The following is a 17,905-nucleotide window of genomic DNA, read 5'->3' as shown; positions in this document are numbered from 1 at the left end:
TATAGTGATAACGCGTGTTTTAAGGTGTGCTGCGATCTATGAGCTTTCACTGCTTTATAACTGCTCGGGGGGAATAGATGCTCTTCTCTTTTGTCAAGCTTCTTTAATTAAAGGGGATACAGGACCAGTTGTGCAATGAGCGATACTTCTGATGCTCCGGCCTCTGGAATGTCCAATATTTCAGGACTGAAGGGATCATACTACATGCTCACAGCCACAAATTATGAGGATGACAACATTTCTGGACTGAGGAGATCATTTTGAGATGTCAAGAGGTGGTTGGAAATGCGTCGACTGATTATATTTCTTTTGTTAGGGAAATTGAGAAACAAAGACACTGGAATGTGAAAAGGATTTTTTTTTTTTTTTTTTTTAAATAAATGTAAATGTTCCACATGTCTTATCCACATTTGCTTTCTTGTTTAATGTAGTTTAATGTAGTTTAATTTTGTGTTCTGATAGTTTGGCATAAGAATTGAGTCGGGTTGGTTTATATGGTATTAATTAGCATGAGTTTTTAATAATTGTTCCTGGTCTTAATGTGAATGATTCATTAGTGTATGTTATTCTAAAATGAAATGGAAAACAAAAATGTCTTAATCTTTCAGCATAATGTATTAACTTGCTTCACCTTTGAAACAACTTTCCTTTTTTGCTGAGGTCACCAAGCCCTCTACATTTTTGACCCCTCCCCTCAAATGACCATATATGGAAACCGCCACACTTTTTTTCCTCGTTGAATATCCTGTTTCACTTGGAAGTGCAGTCATTACATAAGTATATAAAAAATTACAGAAGTAAAATAGGTTGTGAATGCTGTTGTTTGTTAACTTTATATATATATATATATATATATATAAGTTCTTAAAATATTTACTGATTTGTATTTTATTTTCGTTAAAAGGTTTTGAATGAAAAATTATTTTATCACATTTATTTATTATTATTGTTATTATTTAAGAAAAGGAGGGACAAGTCGACCTTTGTGGTAGCCTAATCATTCCGCAAACATGAACCTAGAATATTCCTTGTATTGTAAATTTACGTGCCTCACCACAAAGGCCCTGTGACAGAATTTGTACCCTTCTAAATGAAAATGTTGTTGACACGCAGGGTTGGGGAGTAATGGAATACATGTAATGGGATTACGTATTTAAAATACAAAATATAAGTAACTGTATTCCACTACAGTTACAATTTAAATCATTAGTATTTAGAATACAGTTACATTCAAAAAGTATTTGGATTACTGAAGAGATTACTTTGCATTTTATTGTCATTTGTTTCATTTCATATTTAGTCCTTTCAGATGGAAAACATTTATGCATATAAATGATGCAATCCAAAGTGCATTTGAACAGCGGTGAAACACTTTCTTATGATGTGTTACATTCATACGAGCAGACAGAGAAGTAAGTTTGGAGCAGAAGAAATATAAATAAACTTTGTGTAAACCGTCAGATTTACGCTAAGCTAAAATGCTATTTCTAGCCATGTTACCAGGCACGATCATATATTTTTTAATCAAGCATGTAAAATGTGTTAAACCAGAGATTATTCAGCAGAGACAGGCCACTTCTATTTAAACGAATGGGAGTTATTGGAACGCTCAGCCAAGAAGCTCGTGCCCAACGGTCAAAGGATGTAGAAAGGAAGTCCCGCCTTACAGTTAAAAGAGCCAATCACCTTTTAGAAACAGACATCGCCTGTCAATCAACTCTAGAACGCGAATGCGCATTAGCTATACAAACCGGGAAATGTGCGTGTTTTAGCGTAACATGAGGTAAAGAATCACAATTTATGATTCCAGTATTATCAGATTTTATTGCTAATCTGAAATATGTACTTTGACCGTAATCTTGACCAACCGTTTTTATAATTTCGGTGTTCCCCCATTCAAGTAGATAGGAGCTGCACTGGCATGACTGGTAACAGCCTCCCGAGAGCATTCCAAAGATGGCCGACAGTGGACTGACTCGCTAGAAAGACTTTGGTTAAACTGAGCGATGAGTAGCATTTTATTACATTTATGAAAACAGTTAATGTATGAATACGCAAATACGTGTAAAAGTTGGTGAATGACGGGCTTCTGAAATCTGGAAATGTGAACTGAGTTCTTTGGAAGACAATTTCGTGTTAGCCTAGTGACTGTGACCAATAAGATTAATTATTCTCAGATATTGAATTTGAATAATTCCCTTCACAAAAATTGGATTTGCTTGACAGAACAAAAACTAGCTCGAGGGGGATTTGACTAGTTGCGTGCTTTCCATTAAATTCTGTTGGCTCTTCTCTCACACATTTCTGTGCAGAATACAAATATTAAAAGTAAATAATACGTATATAGTAATATAATACTTATCTCATACTTCTATATTAATATATACTGTACTATATTAATACTGCACTGTTAGTGTTGGGTCTGTGCGAGCCACCTACTGACAGCTGTGTCCCCCCCACTTTTAAAGTGACTGCTACGCCCCTGGTGCAGATGTATTGATATTTTTCTGTCTGTACAACTATCCCATGCTTTTGTAACTGAGGGGTGTGGAAACTAAAAAGATAATAAAAAAAATTAAAAAAATAGTCAGTGCATTGTGTTCTAAAAATAACTGGGAGTGTTCCAAGTAAAAATGCACACAATGCCACATGATTTTGTGTAGTGTAATCATATTACCAAATGACATCTTTGTATGCAAAGGTCAAACAAATGTTTTTTTATCAGTGACTGTTCACATAAAGAAGACGAGCCCTTAAGCGCTTTTCTATGACGCAATTGTGTGCTCTGTATTACAATCAGTGTTGGGTGTAATGCATTACTAATGAATGAATTACTGTAATTACAATACTTTTTCTTTGGGAAAAAAGTAAGGGATTACTCTTAAAATTTCAGTTACAGTTACTTCTGATGTAATTGCATTAAATACTGTATAGACCATAGAACAATTCTATATAAAACAATAGTGAATTTTAAATCGAAATGTAACTGATGTTAAAATGTGTTTTTAATTTAACGCTGCCCAATTTAACGTTTATTTTGCTACTGATATTTCAAAATTAGCATTTATTTAATTCAAGCAACATGCTTAAAATTGTATTATTTAGTAGAAAAATAGGTATAAATGGGTTTAAAAATATGTAATTTTCCAACTATTATTTCATATGTTAGGCTTCATGTGGTTGAGCTTTATTCTTTGTATAAAAAGGCTGTCAAACAAAAACGTTTATTATACTATTCATTGCTATAACTGCATGTTTGCCCTACATTACAAAAAATAACTAAGCTTAGGTGGTTGGGAAAAAGAAAATATTGAGATTTTACTTTGTGGTTCAAAAGTACTGATTAAACTAGATATGTAAAGTTTGTCAAGACAAACTATAATGTTGGTCTGACAAAACCATTTCTGAAAGTTTAAAATAGTTTTAAATGCGTAAAGAAAGAAAGCATTTTACAACAGATTAAAGGGCTTGTGTGTACGTTTTGACAGCTGAAGTTTGAAATCATGAACATTCTAAAATAGACTCCTAGCTCATTTAAATATTCTGTCAATGTAATGTAGTCTAGGGGATTTTTGGACACTTTGAAAAGGCTTAAATGATGCCTTAGCAGGGCTTTATGATGGAAGAATAATAATGGTAGCCAAGCTGTAGGGTCGTTCCAAACAGAATTTCCCCCAAAAATGACCAAATGACCACTGTTTTGGAGCCCCACACCTTTCAGCCATTCAAAGCTCTCACAATGGAGGGTAAAGTCTTTGAAGGAAACAGTTTATAGAGATGATCACTTCTGAACAGAACGCACCCCATCATTCAGATGAGTTAGAAAAGATAGCACCTATTATATCGCTTATCACTTCTTAGATGGCTTCTGAAGACATGGATTAAACCACTGGAGTCTTATGGATTATACTTCTATGTTTCCTTTATGTGATTTCTGGAGCTTCAAAGCTCTGGTCACCATTCGCCTACACTGTATGGACCTACAGAGCTGAGATAGTCTTCTAAAAAAATCTTTGTGTGTGTTCTGCTGAAGAAAGCAAGTCAGACATATCTTGGATGGCATGAGTGAATTTTCATTTTTGGGTGAACTATCCCTTTAAAGTGTTTGATGAGGTTAAGATATTTCAAAATGTATAATGGCCCATGTAGATATATGCATGTTGTATGCATAATTCGTAGTATTTACACTGCATTTACATTATAACAAAAGTTAAAATGGTACTGTCTCTTTAAGAACAGTGGCTGTTCGGCGAATGTTTGCGGTTTCTCTACCACATCCATGCTCTGTGTTTGAATTAATCTGACTGTACATAACAGAACAGGTATTAAAAGAGACATAAATCAATAAAAATAGATTGCGTAGATCTCAACTTTAAAAGATGGTGGGGAATTGGCCCCGGGGCCCTTGCTAGTCATAATCTGCCCCTGCTTACAATGGAAGTCAATGGGGCCAATCTGTAAACGTTAAAATACTCCGTTATTAAGTAAAATACTGTTTCAAAAGTATAGCTACAAGACGTAAACAATATGTTAACATGATTTTAGTGTGATATAAGCACTTGCTAACATTTTCTGTGTAAAGTCATATCCAAATTTACAACTTCGTTGCCATGACGATGTAATGCTGTAACCCTAAAACGACCGTTAAAACGATGATTTAAACAACTTAATAATGAACAAGTTTTATCAGAAGAATTAGTGTAAGAGCTTTTATAAAATAATAAGCGTCACATTTCTGCCTTTAAACCCTCCAAAAATTGGCCCCATTGACTTCCATTGTAAGTGCCTCACTGGAACCTTTAGCCTTTTTTAAAGAAACAGAGGGATAAGTCGAAATACATTTTTTGGTGGTAATCAACATTATGCCACAAATGCTGTCGACTGAGCTTAACTTGTATTGAAACCGGAATGTTCCTTTACAGTAATCTGAGAATATACTGAGTATTATCATTAGTAAGAAGAATACAAAGTGTCTGTTTGCATGACTGTAAGGAATTAATTGTGTTGGGCACAATTAAAAAAATAGGTTTCATTTTCTTTATGCAAAAAATAATTCACCACTTTATGGGGTGAAATGCACGCTGAACATGTTTTTGTAAGATTTACCCATTACAGGCGCAGGACAGAAACATTCCTGAAAATACAAGAAAATTGCTACTAACAAAGTAAATCAAACCATACATGAACTTCCAGAACTGTCAACAAGGTTTATCCGTAATTCCAGGGAACTCAGCCTTAGTTATTCCACTCATGAGGACACTAAATATGAAAATAAAATTCTGCGATAATAACAGCACTTTGTTTTCATGCACCACAGGTAAAGCAGTTTTGGTGCCCTCATGTGAGATATTAGTGAACAGTTTACAATATATTAGAGCCTTAATGAGGGATCGTGATTACTCATCCTCTTTTCCAAAGAAGCCTAGGCAGCATTTCCTGTCGGATAAACTAAATATACTAAACAGAAAATTTTCTGAGCTTTGTGAAGACGAGCAGCAAAATTGTACAATTAATAAATTCCACCATCCTCTTCGAATTCACTATTTTCCTCTCTTGAATCGTCCTTTCCTTCCGCTCAGTCTCCCGGTGCCGTGTGCCGAGGGCCCGGGCTGTGGCGTGGCAGGGGCCGCCGCGATGTTGATTTGGCCCTCCTGGATTTCCTGCCGGGTATCCGCAGGCATCCGATTGATTTGCTGCTGTGTCTCCAGGTAGAACATGACGTCTCGTAGCTGCTCCTGCAGCTCGGCAATCTGTCCTTCTTTACTGACTGTGGCCTCATGGGCCCGCCTCTCCTCCTCCAGCAGCTGAGTCTGAAACTGCGTCTGATTGGATCGCAGGCATCGGTTCATCTCTTGCTCCTCCCTCAACTCTTGACTGAGCTTCACCACTTTGTTATTTAGCTGTGAGCATCTGGTAAACAATTGAACAGCAGTAAATAGGCAGCACATAAAGAAGAAAACGTCAACAGACAACAGTGCATGTAGTGTAAATGTAGGGCGGGACTTGATTTTATTCACTGGGAATTAATTGTATCCTGAAAAGTGTTCTTGATATTGTTGTAGGGGAGGGGTTGAAAAATAAGAGGACTTGGTGATGTCAGCCAAATCGGAAGGTCTTTTCAGAGGCGGAGCGGCATTATTTTATTTTTTGGGGAAAACATTCACAGATCAAATTCAAATGTGAATGCACTTCTCTTTCTTACACCTATATATCCACCTATATTGCATTTTACTATCCATCTCTTTCATTTTACTTTAATATACTTTGGCTGCCTTGCATGCTCTGATATTAGCTTAAGGAAAGGCGAATCTACTTTTATATATGAAGTGAAATTCAGTCCAAAGACAGAGAGAATAAAGTCAACTTTACTTCTTTTCGATGGATTGCTTTTCTTTGGCGAGTTCATTTAGTTTCCGTTCCAAACTGTCACACTTTTCAATCGTCTCCTTGAATTTGACCTTCATATTGTTGATCTAAAACACAAATAAATAAGGAACAGTAAAAATAGTTTCCCAGTAGATTACTGATGACTCTGAGTTCAATGCAAGTTAAGCTCAATCGACAGTATTTGTGGCATAATGTTGATTACTACAAAAATTCAAGAAGCAGAAGAAGCAAAAATCTGTGTTCCAGTGAGGCACTTACAATGGAAGTCAATGGGGCCAATTTTTGTACATTAAAATACTCACTGTTTCAAAAGTATAGACACAAGACGTAAACAATATGTGTGTTAACATGATTAAATGTGATATAATCACTTACTAACTGCATCTGTGTAAAGTTAGCCAATTTTACAACTTTGTTGCAATGATGATATCATGTCAACAAACCCTAAAACGACTGTAAAAATGACCGTTTAAACAACTTTACAGCTGAAATAATACACAAGTTTTAACAAAAGAATTAATGCAAGTGCTTTTATAAAATTATAAGCTTCACATTTCTACCTTTAAACCAAGAAAAGTTGGGACAAGTCGAAATACATTTATGTGGTCATCAACATTATGCCACAAATGCTGTCGATTGAGCTTAACTTATACTGAACCTGGAATATTCCTTTAATTCATACGGAGCCCCTTAGAGGACAGGGTGGGACTTTTTTTGCATTCCCTCACAATACCTTTACCTATCCCTTATGAAAATTATCTATGGATTTACTACAGTAACCACAGTTTAACCCTTGTGCAACCTTCGGGACATTATTGTCTTTTTCATTTTTGTTTTTTCAATCATTTTGGCTGTGTTAATGCCAACTGCATAAATACTGCCTAAGGTGTGTATTTTTTGGAAGTTTTGGAATTTCAACCACAGTTCCTGTAATACATCTATAATACACTGTGTACACAAAATAGTTACACTCAGGACCTTCAGGATTAAAACTGCAGTATTTGATCCCAGTGACATTAAAGCATAAAATCATGAATTCTATATTATGCTTTCATTCCGGAGCCCTGGCTTCAAAATTTACATTTTCTATATTTTCCACCAGATGGCAACATTTTTCTCATGTTTAGCCTATGGAGCAAATACATGCTTTTCCCCTATTTTCTGTTTGCTGTATTATAGAGCCCTGCAGGCCAATTGAATAAATGATGCAGTTAAAATTGTGTGGGTGTGTTGGTATGAATGTCAGAGTGTGAATTGTGTGTATGTGTGTACTGAGAAATTTGTGTGTGTGTGTGTGTGTGTGTGTGTGTGTGTGTGTGTGTAAAAAACAACAGTGGCATTATGTAAACAAACTGGCATTTAAAGGGTTAAAATCCTGAAAATGAATGAAGATTTGGTAGTTATGATCAGGACTGATGTTGGTTAAAAAAAATCAGTGAAAGTGGAAAATAATATTCATATATAACATTTTTTAACGTGGACATTTTTGTACTCTAAGGTCCTGAGTGTTTTTTTTAAATCTGACACTGCACAAAAAATAATAATGCATCACAATCAATGTTGTTGCTAATCATTGACATATCCCAGACTGTGATAATCCCCCCAAAAATTTCCCCTTAGCATTTTGTATATGGAAAATCATTCATTTTTTGTGTTTTTTTACATAAAAAAACAAGAGTGGCATTATGTGAACAAACTGGCATTTAAAGGGTTAAAATCCTGAAAATGAATGAATATTTGCTAGTTATGATCAGGACTGATGTTGGTTAAAAAAATTAACTAATTGGAAGTGGAAAATAATATTAATATATAATATTATTATGGGAGTCTTTGACACAGACATTTTTGTCCTCTAAGAACTTTTTTTATTAACGTTCAAGGGTTAACTATGATATTTGTTGTAAAAAACATAGTAACTACAGGAAAACAAAAACTATGGTAATAAAAATCAATCATCAATAAAAAAAATAAAAACAAGTTACAGCTTTACTCTAGTAACACCTTGGCTAAATTGTGGTACAAGTATAGTTTTCGGCAACAAAAAAAAAGAAAAACGTGCACTTTAAAAAATTAACCATGGTTTCACTACAGTAAACCTGCAGTAACCATGTAACCATTGTTACATTGGTAACAAATTAACCATGGTGTTACTAGTAAATCTAACCATGTTTTTTTTTTTTAGAATGATTCTTATTTTTATTACCATAGTTTTTGTTTTCCTGTATTATGACTAACACAAATATTAAAATATTGTTACTGTAGTGAAACCATGGTCAATTTTGTGTTTACTATAGTACATTTACTACAAATATCATTGGAATGCAAAACTATTGCAAGTGAACGCAAAACTACTTCAGAAAATAAATTCTCCGTAAATACAAGGAGCTCCGTAAATACAACGGCATTACAGATTTAGTGTCTTAAATGTTGGCCGGTTCTCACCTCTTCTGCTGTGTCTTTCTCTAAATGAAGTATTTTGTTCTCCCAGTAAATGCGCTGAGAATCCAGTTGACTGGTCAATAAATAAGAGTACTGTGAAGAGGAGACACATTCAAAAGAAAGAAATAACAATGACCTGTTTTTAAAGGGATAGTTCACCCAAAAATAAGAATTCTCTCATCATTTGCTCACCCTCATGCCATCCCAGATGTGCATGTCTTTCTTTCTTCTGCAGAACACAAATGAAGATTTTTAAAAGAATATTTCCGCTCTGTAGGTCTTTAAGGCCCTTTTTACTACAAATTCTCCTCACTGCCCTGTAGGTGACGATATGCACAAAGAATGCGAATCCCAAAAAACAAAAGGAGAGCACTTCTCTTAGGAGAGAAGAGCGTGCTTAAGAGGGCTGTTTGAATGTGTAGGTTTATAGTAAAAAAGGACTTAAATATCGATCTGTTTCTCACACAAACTTACCATATCGCTTCTGAAGACATGGATTAAACCACTGGAGTCGTATGGATTAAATTTATGCTGCATTTATGTACTTTTTGGAGCTTCAAAGTTCTAACCAACATTCACTTTCATTATATAGACCTACAGAGCTGAGGTATTCTCCAAAGAAATCTTCATTAGTGTTCTGGGATGGCATGAAGGTGAATAAATGATGAGAGAATTTTCATTTTTGGGAGCACTATTTCTTTAATACAAATTTCCAGACAAATACGCACCTCCAGCTGAAGAGCATCAATCTTCTCATCTTGACACGTGTCACCCTCACACTCGTACTGCACCATCTTACCGTCAGTTTTACAGGCAACAAGCCGATGAACATAGTTATCTAATTTAAAAACAAGAAAAAAAGAATCCTTTTTATGTTATTTTTGCACTTAATGCCTCGATAACTTCTGGAAACTTTTTAATCTTGCATACCTCCAGCGTAGTCCCAGACCCTGTGATTGGTCAGCTGCATGGCGTAGGTGTGCTGTGTTTCTTCAAAGTGCTTGTACGCGTGCCGGCTTACGTAGCGCCCGCAACCAATGTGACCGCAGATGAGACAGATCCACAGATTCTGTGTGAAGAAAAAAAGATCAAAAAATTGAGTGCTATTAACTCATATTTCTCACATACTTTGCTCAGGATTTACATCTGAGTGCACAGTCTGAAACCTTTGTTACCTCTTGCACGCCGCACTCAAAACACTTGTTTTCCTCCACGGGTTCCGGCGTCTGACAGTATCTACAGACCGGACACCTAGAAGAAAAAAGCATTATGTTAGCACTCCCCAAGACAACATGAAATCAAAACTGACCCTGTTTACTTTCTTCATAAATGTCTCTGGTTTTATTGTCAACAAATCATCAATGCATGTTATTAAAGAAAAAACGTACATCTGATTAATTAGACAAGTAACAACACACCTTTCTTTAACAAGCAGCACAATTTCAGGTATCATAAACTTGAAAAACAAGCCATCCAAATCCTTCAACCACCAGCAGTTTGTTTTTCCATTGTGCATATGAAATGTGACACTGTGACATTCTAGAGGGTCAAAGGTCAGCTACGACAATGGCACAACAGTAAAACATGAAACACTGAGAGGCAAAAGCTAGAACAGAGAACAGCCCAGCAGCCCTTTATTACACATCCATGAAGAATGAATAAGGAAAGGTTAAAAATGGCAAATGTAAATATTGGTTGAGAGCGTACACATGTGAGTGTAAACATAGTGTCATGCACAGATGCGTCATGGGAGAAGAATGAGACGAGAGGATATGGGTGTGGATGAAATAATACATATGATAAAGTTACCTTAAAGTGCACTTTAAATGTTGTTGATAATTAAATGTAATGATTAAAGTCAACATGCAACAACATTCAATGCATTTTACTTGCATAATCGGACATATATTTGGAGTGATTCTGTGGAGATGGATTTGAGTTTATCCATCATGGTTTTATTAGGTCGTGGAAAGTGGGTTGTGATATTATTGGTTAATATAATTTCTTCCCACCCACACAACCTTTTGCATCATCAAAAAAGAAGTCATTTCAGAGCTGGGAAACGTAATTACATTTTGATGAAATATTATGAAAATTATTATTATTATTTATTTTTTTATGAATCATGCAGATTCAGACATTTATGAAGGAAGTGCATGTGTCAATTTTGATTTAATGCTGTCTTGAAGGATCAATTTAAAGTAGTCCTAATTTTAGCTTCATACAAAAAGCTCTACTTTTACAATTGTAACACTTACGTTGCATCTTCCCATCTCTGAAGGCATTGGCTATGAAAGCTGTGGTTACACAGGGTGGTCAGCACTCCGTTCACCGACTCGTCCATGCGCTCCAAACACACAGTGCACTTGGGCAGCTCAATGAGGTCCATAACTGGTAAACTGGCCCCCTGGTATATTATTAACATGGTTTTAGATCATTCAAAACTAGCTTAAACATTCCACAGTGTCTATTGTTATACACAGGCCTGTAAAGATGGTGTGTGTGTGCGTTTAAATGGAAACAGCTTGTCAACACTGGTCATTAGAGAATTTTGGGCATTTCATTTTTTACCTCCAAGTCTCTAGATATGGCTTGAGACGTTCCTTCAATGCAAGTCTATGAGAATATTTCTAGTTCTAGCACGTTCTCTAGTTAAGCTCAGACGTTTGATACTTTTTTTATTAATAGTAATACTAAAGCATCAGCATTGGTAATAGTGATTCTTGTTTTAGCTATCAAACACCACTAATTAGCATGAACTAAAGCCTTACCTCTTCAGATTTGATGACTTCTGCCCTCTCCACATAAACTAACTGGCAGACGGCATCTTCAATCGAGTTAAACTGACGGCCATTGCACATTGTGTAGAAGCTGTCAGCATCGGTCTAAACGGAAACAATAACAAAATGAAACTTTGATACCAGACCTGACAATTCATTCATGACACATCCATCGAAGTTCAAGCAAGCAAATTTGCATGAGTTTATATTGCAACTCTTGTGGCAAAACTATTATGCAAACAAAAATTGAGACAAACCACCATTGCTTTCTTGTTTTATCCATAAGCCTCACTAAATTTAGTTAGATTTAGAACATGAAAGATAAAACATTTAGCCAAAGGAGTAGGAAAAATAACCTTAATATTATATTTATATGAATTTCTTTTTTAATTGCAGTTTTGCTTCTCAAGTAAACGTCTCTTGTTTTCAGGATGTTTAGATATTATTGCTTGAAAACAAGACAAGATGGTCCCTAAAAAATCAACAAGACTGTCCTTTGACTTGGTTAACTAGCTCACCTGACTCCTGAACTTGATCAGCACCATGTACTGGTTGGGCATGGAGTCTCTGATAATCTTCATGTGCTCCATGACATCATTGTAGGGAGCCACAAACTTCATGAGGTCATGGCTTGTCATGGTTGTTGGTACCGTGAGAACACAAAGCATCGCGCTGCGCCTCACGTCTTCTGTTAGTGACGTCATCTTACTGTCATCACGACATCATCAAAATACAGTCAAAAACAAGGCTGGGCAAGCCTTAAAGTGAGACTGTCAATAACAATGACACCTTAAAGCTAAAAACATGACCAATGTAATAATACCATGGTATTATTTTGAAGTACCTTTGAGTACCATGAAAATACCATGGTGTATATATATATATATATATGGTGATCATTTAGTAAAATGGTCTATATTGAGGGACGGAGGAAGGAATGAAGTGCATAAGGAAGGAACTGCAAAATTATGTACTATGTAGAGAGGAAGGAAGGGGAGGAGGATTGAAGGAGGGAAGAAATGGAGGAAGGAAGAAAGTGCAGATGAATGAGGGGAGGAAGGAAATGCGGAAAGAAGGATACGTGGAAGGAGGAAGGAAGTGAAAAGGGAAGGAGCGGAGGAAGTGCAGAAGTTAGGTGGGGAGCAAGGAAGGAAATGCAAAAGAAAGAAAGGAAGGGAGTTATTGTGGAAGGAAAAGAAGAAGAAAATTCAGAAAAAGGAAGTGCAGAAGGAAGGAAATGCGGAAGGAAGGAGGGGAGGAATGTAGGAAGTGCAGAAGGAAAGAGCGGAGGAACTGCGGAAGGAAGGTGGCGAGGAAGGAAGGAGGGGAAGAAGAAAGGACATGTGAAAGAGAGGAAGGAAATGTGGAAGAAAGGAGGGGAGGAATGTAGGAACTGCAGAAGGAAGGAACAGAGGAAGTGCAGAAGGAAGGTGCCGAGGAAGGAAGGAGGGGAGGAAGAAAGGATGTGTGAAAGAGAGGAAGGAAATGTGGTAGGAAGTGGAGGAATGAAGGAAGAAATGGAAGAAGGAGGAAAGTGCAGGTGAATGAGGACAGGAAGGAAGGAATTGCAGAAGGGAGGAAGAAAATGCGGAAGAAGGAAGGAAGGAGGGGAGCAAATGCAAAAGGGGGAAAGGAAGGAAGGGAGGAAATGCAGAAGGAGGGAAGTGCAGAAGGAAGGACAGAAAGAAGAAAACACAAAGAAGCAGGGGAGGAATGAAGGAAGTGCAGAAGGAAGGAGCGGAGGAAGTGTGGAAGGAAGTTGGGGAACAAGGAAGGAAATGCAAAAGGGAGAAAGGAAGGGAGGCGTTAGGGAAGGAAGGGAGGAAGAAAATTCGGAAGAAGGGAGGAAGTGCAGAAGGAAGGAAGGAAATGCGGAAGGAAGGAGAGGAGGAATGTAGGAAGTACAGAAGGAAGGAGCAGAGGAAGTTCAGAAGGAAGGTGGCGAGAAAGGAAGGAAGAAAGGTTGTGTGAAAGAAAGGAAGGAAATGCGTTAGAAAGGGGATGAGGAATGATGCAAGGAAGAAATGGGGGAAGGAAGAAAGTGCGGACAAATGAGGAGAGGAAGGAAGGAACTGCTGAAGGGAGGAAGAAAATGCGGAACAAGAAAGGAAGGAAATGCGGAAAAGAAAGAGGGGAGGCAGGAAGGAAGTGCAGAAGGATGGAGCGGAGGAAGTACGGAAGGAAAGGAGGAAGCAAAGGAAATGCAAAAGGGTGAAAGGAAGGGAGGAAATGCAGATGGAAAGAAGGAAATGCGGAAAGAAGAAGGGGAGGAATAAAGGAAGTGCAGAAGGAAGGAACGGAGGAAGGAAGGTGGGGATGAAGAAAGGGAGGAAGAAAATGCAGAAGGAATGAGGGAAGAATTAAAAGAAGTGCAAAAGGGAGAAAGGAAGCGATATTGCAAAAGGAGGGGAGGAAGGAAGGAACTGCAAAAGGAAATACAGAAGAAATTGAGGATGGAAGTGCGGAAAGAAGGAAAAGTGTATTATGTATGGAAGGAGGTACCATAGTATTGCCATGTTATTTGAAGTACCTTGGAGTACCAGGTAAAAACCATGGCATATGAATATGGCAATCACAACATCTCTGTACCATGGCATTGTTTTTTTAAGGGTCATGTTTATTACATAGAGCACACAGTGTGGTATATAATACTAGTGCTCCCTTTTTAAACAATCATATGAAATAGAACAGCAGGTATTTTAAACATACTTCACCCTGGACTGTACTAACTTTGTTTTGTAAAGGTGCATGATGCCGTGAACAATCTCCACAGATGGGTTCCCACTAAAGAAGGAGATCTGATCCGGTAGCTGTTTGGATGGTGAGTCTGGGGTTGTCCCCGCATCGTTGGCATCTCCATTACTGTCATTTGCGGATTTCACCTCTCCATTAACTTCCTTGGTTCCTTCTGTTTTACGCAAATTTACTGAATTACAATTAAAAAAAATACAACACGGGTATTGGTATTCTGGGAAATGAAGCATTCTTCCACTATGGCCCATAAAATGCAAGTTCATATAAATATATTAAACAACTTGGACTGTTGAGATTCAAACCTGCATTGGGTTCAAAGGTCTCGATCACCATGTCACTCATGACTCGGCTGCCCAGGTGCTGATGGAGTACAGTTGCTCGCTCCAGATCCGTTTTACCGCTCAGCGTGACTCTGGCGGAGGCCAGCGCTTTCTCCCTCATCTCCTCCTCTGACATCTCTGCAATTGTGGGACACAGGACACACACAGGGGTGAGTTGAGCTGAGTCACATTTCACCAGCAAAAATCAGCAGACTGCTGTAACATAAAGGCTTCCATGCTGCCTCAAAGAGATTCTAGAACTGAACTCACTGAGTGTTGTGAATGCACTGCAAAACATTGTCTTACTGATTATTTTTTCTTGTTTTCCAGTAAAACGTTCTAAACATTCATACATTTATTTGAAAGGCAAAATAACACCAGATATGTTGTCTTGTTTTCAGAGATATCTGAATAAATGTAGTGATGTTTATGCTTATAACAAGAAAAAAATTGACATTTGACAATGGCAAAAAATTTAATTCAAAGGCAAAACAGGTTTATTTTTCTTACCCCATTAGTAAATAGTTTTTTCTTGTTGTAAGCATGAACCGCACCAAATTTTGTTAGATTTCTATGAATACAAGACTTAATATCTTATGCCATTCTGCATCTCATGTCTTGTTTTAAGGAAGTTTAGATACACTTTGTCAGTATTTGGTAGCATTGCCTTTAAATTATTTAACTTGGGTCAAACGTTTTGGGTATCCTTCCACAAGCTTCTCACAGTAAGTTGCTGAAATTTTGTCCCATTCCTCCAGACAGAACTGGTGTAACTGAGTCAGGTTTGTAGACCTCCTTGCTCACACAAACGCTTTTTCAGTTCTGCCCACAAATTTTCTATCAGATTGAGGTCAGGGCTTTGTGATGGCCACTCCAATACCTTGACTTTGTTGTCCTTAAGCCATTTTGCCACAACTTTGGAGGTATGCTTGGGGTCATTGTCCATTTGGAAGACCCATTTGCGACCAAGCTTTAACTTCCTGGCTGATGTCTTGAGATGTTGCTTCAATATATATCCACTTAATTTTCCTTCCTCATGATGCCATCTATTTTGTGAAGTGCACCAGTCCCTCCTGCAGCAAAGCACCCCCACAACATGATACTGCCACCCCCATGCTTCACGGTTGGGATGGTGTTCTTCGACTTGCAAGCCTCACCCTTTCTCCTCCAAACATAAGTATGATCATTATGGCCAAACAGTTCAATTTTTGTTTCATTAGACCAGAGGACATTTCTCCAGAAAGTAAGATCTTTGTTCCCATGTGCACTTGCAAACTGTATTCTGGCTTTTTTATGGCAGTTTTGAGCAGTGGCTTCTTCCTTGCTGAGCAGCCTTTCAGGTTATGTCGATATAGGACTCGTTTTACTGTAGATATAGATACTTCTCTACCTGTTTCCTCCAGCATCTTCACAAGATACTTTGCTGTTGTTCTGGAATTGATTTGCACTTTTCTCACCAAACTACGTTCATCTCTAGGAGACAGAATGCTTCTCCTTCCTGAGCGGTATGATGGCTGCATGGTCCCATGGTGTTTATACGTGCGTACTATTATTTATACAGATGAACGTGGTACCTTCAGGCATTTGGGAATTGCTCCCAAGGATGAACCAGACTTGTGGAGGTCCACAATTATTTTTCTGAGGTCTTGGCTGATTTATTTTGATTTTCCCATGATGTCAAGCAAAGAGGCACTGAGTTTGAAGGTAGGCCTTAAAATACATCTACAGGTACACCTCCAATCGGAAGCTAATTGGCTAATTGCCTAAAGACTTGACATAATTTTCTAGAATTTTCCAAGCTGCTTAAAGGCACAGTTAACTTGTTGTACGTAAATTTCTGACCCACTAGAATTGTGATATAGTCGATTAAAAGTGAAACAATCTGTCTGTAAACAAATGTTGGAAAAATTACTCATGTCATGCACAAAGTAGATGTCCTAAACGACGTGCCAAAACTATAGTTTGCTAATATGAAATCTGTGGAGTGGTTAAAAAATGAGTTTTAATGACTTCAACCTAAGTAAGTGTATGTAAACATATGACTTCAACTGTACCATGATACTACCATGGTATTTTTGGAAGTACCTTGAAGTACTATGTAGACACCATTGCACATGAATTTCATTAATATCCATCTGATACCATGACTGTACCATGGTGAACCCACAAAGTAAGGGCAGGTCTCGGTTATGTAACTGTAACAGTAAAATCGTGCAACTCACCAGCGCAGTATTGAAAACCCTGCGGGGAATCACACTGATCAGCGAGCTCGAGTCTGATCACAACCAGAGACACACTCATGTGTTCCGATGATCAATAACTGATCAATAACTGATCAACGGCTGCCGACTGCACTAGAGACAACAACAACAACAATTCAATAAAACACTATTAATGCAGTGTGGCACGTATTAAAACATCACATCCGACTGATAATAGCTATACCATAAACGCTAAACAAAAACATTTTTATTAACAGGAGCACAAACGCATGAAAACAACAATGACGTTTCAGAATGAAGAATAAATTCGCGGGTTACTTCCGGTAGACAAATAGACAGTAATTTCAAAATAAAAGCCCGCCCCTTTTTTTTTTTTTGGAGCTCCAATAATAAAATGGTATTTCTCATTGTATACTACAAATAGGCAAATAGGCAATATCATTATTATACTCATTATATTATCATTGTATTTATAATATTATATTACCATCTGATACTGTACTATGCTACTGCCACAGTACTTTTTTTGTAAATGAAAGGAAGAAACAAACAAATCAACTTTGGCTAACTAATGTGTTTATTACATAATTTACATAACAAGAGTCTACAAGATCACATAGACTAATTATATATAAAAAAAAAATAACCTATTTTTAAGATTTCCACATTTCAATTTCATAACAAAATTCTATCAAATTGAATTGTGTAATGTTTAACCAAATTAAATGAATAAAATTTAAAATGTCAATTAATCAGTTAAATTGCAAATGGAAATTCAAATGGGAATGTGTCATGAAACTGAAATGCGCAAATCTTTAAGTCAAAATTTTATTTGTAAAATGATGCAGCAACAATTAAATTATTGACAGATAAATGTTCTACAAACTATTCACAACATTTTTACATAAAATAAGTTAGATAAAAGAATAAGCAATAATTAAGAATTAAAACTAGTAGATTGAATAGAATTAAGTTCTAAAGTTCTCAAAATGAGGCTTGTGTG

General features: G+C 37.0%; 1 protein-coding gene across 2 annotated transcripts; it reads right to left on the bottom strand.

Annotated features, from left to right (window-relative positions):
• Positions 1–945: 945 nt before the first annotated feature.
• On the bottom strand, positions 946–17,222 carry LOC127432582 (BRCA1-associated protein-like). Of its 2 annotated transcripts, none has more exons than XM_051683857.1 (12): positions 16,903–17,222; positions 14,663–14,818; positions 14,337–14,532; positions 12,125–12,314; positions 11,598–11,711; positions 11,085–11,233; positions 10,002–10,077; positions 9,757–9,895; positions 9,555–9,664; positions 8,830–8,919; positions 6,370–6,473; positions 946–5,910 (listed from the first exon to the last, which is right to left on the bottom strand). In XM_051683857.1, the coding sequence occupies exons 1-12, from the start codon at positions 16,979–16,981 to the stop codon at positions 5,541–5,543; spliced, it is 1,773 nt and encodes a 590-aa protein (XP_051539817.1). In that variant the 5' UTR covers positions 16,982–17,222; the 3' UTR covers positions 946–5,540. The 2 variants fall into 2 exon arrangements, with proteins under 2 accessions (XP_051539817.1, XP_051539819.1); XM_051683859.1 differs by having other exon boundaries at positions 14,337–14,514.
• Between the last annotated feature and the right edge of the window lie 683 nt (positions 17,223–17,905).

The sequence above is a fragment of the Myxocyprinus asiaticus genome, chromosome 42 (genome assembly GCF_019703515.2).
Source record: "Myxocyprinus asiaticus isolate MX2 ecotype Aquarium Trade chromosome 42, UBuf_Myxa_2, whole genome shotgun sequence".
NCBI lineage: Eukaryota > Metazoa > Chordata > Actinopteri > Cypriniformes > Catostomidae > Myxocyprinus > Myxocyprinus asiaticus.
Note: the sequence above shows the minus strand (reverse complement) of the source record. Positions and strands in the feature narration are given on the sequence as shown.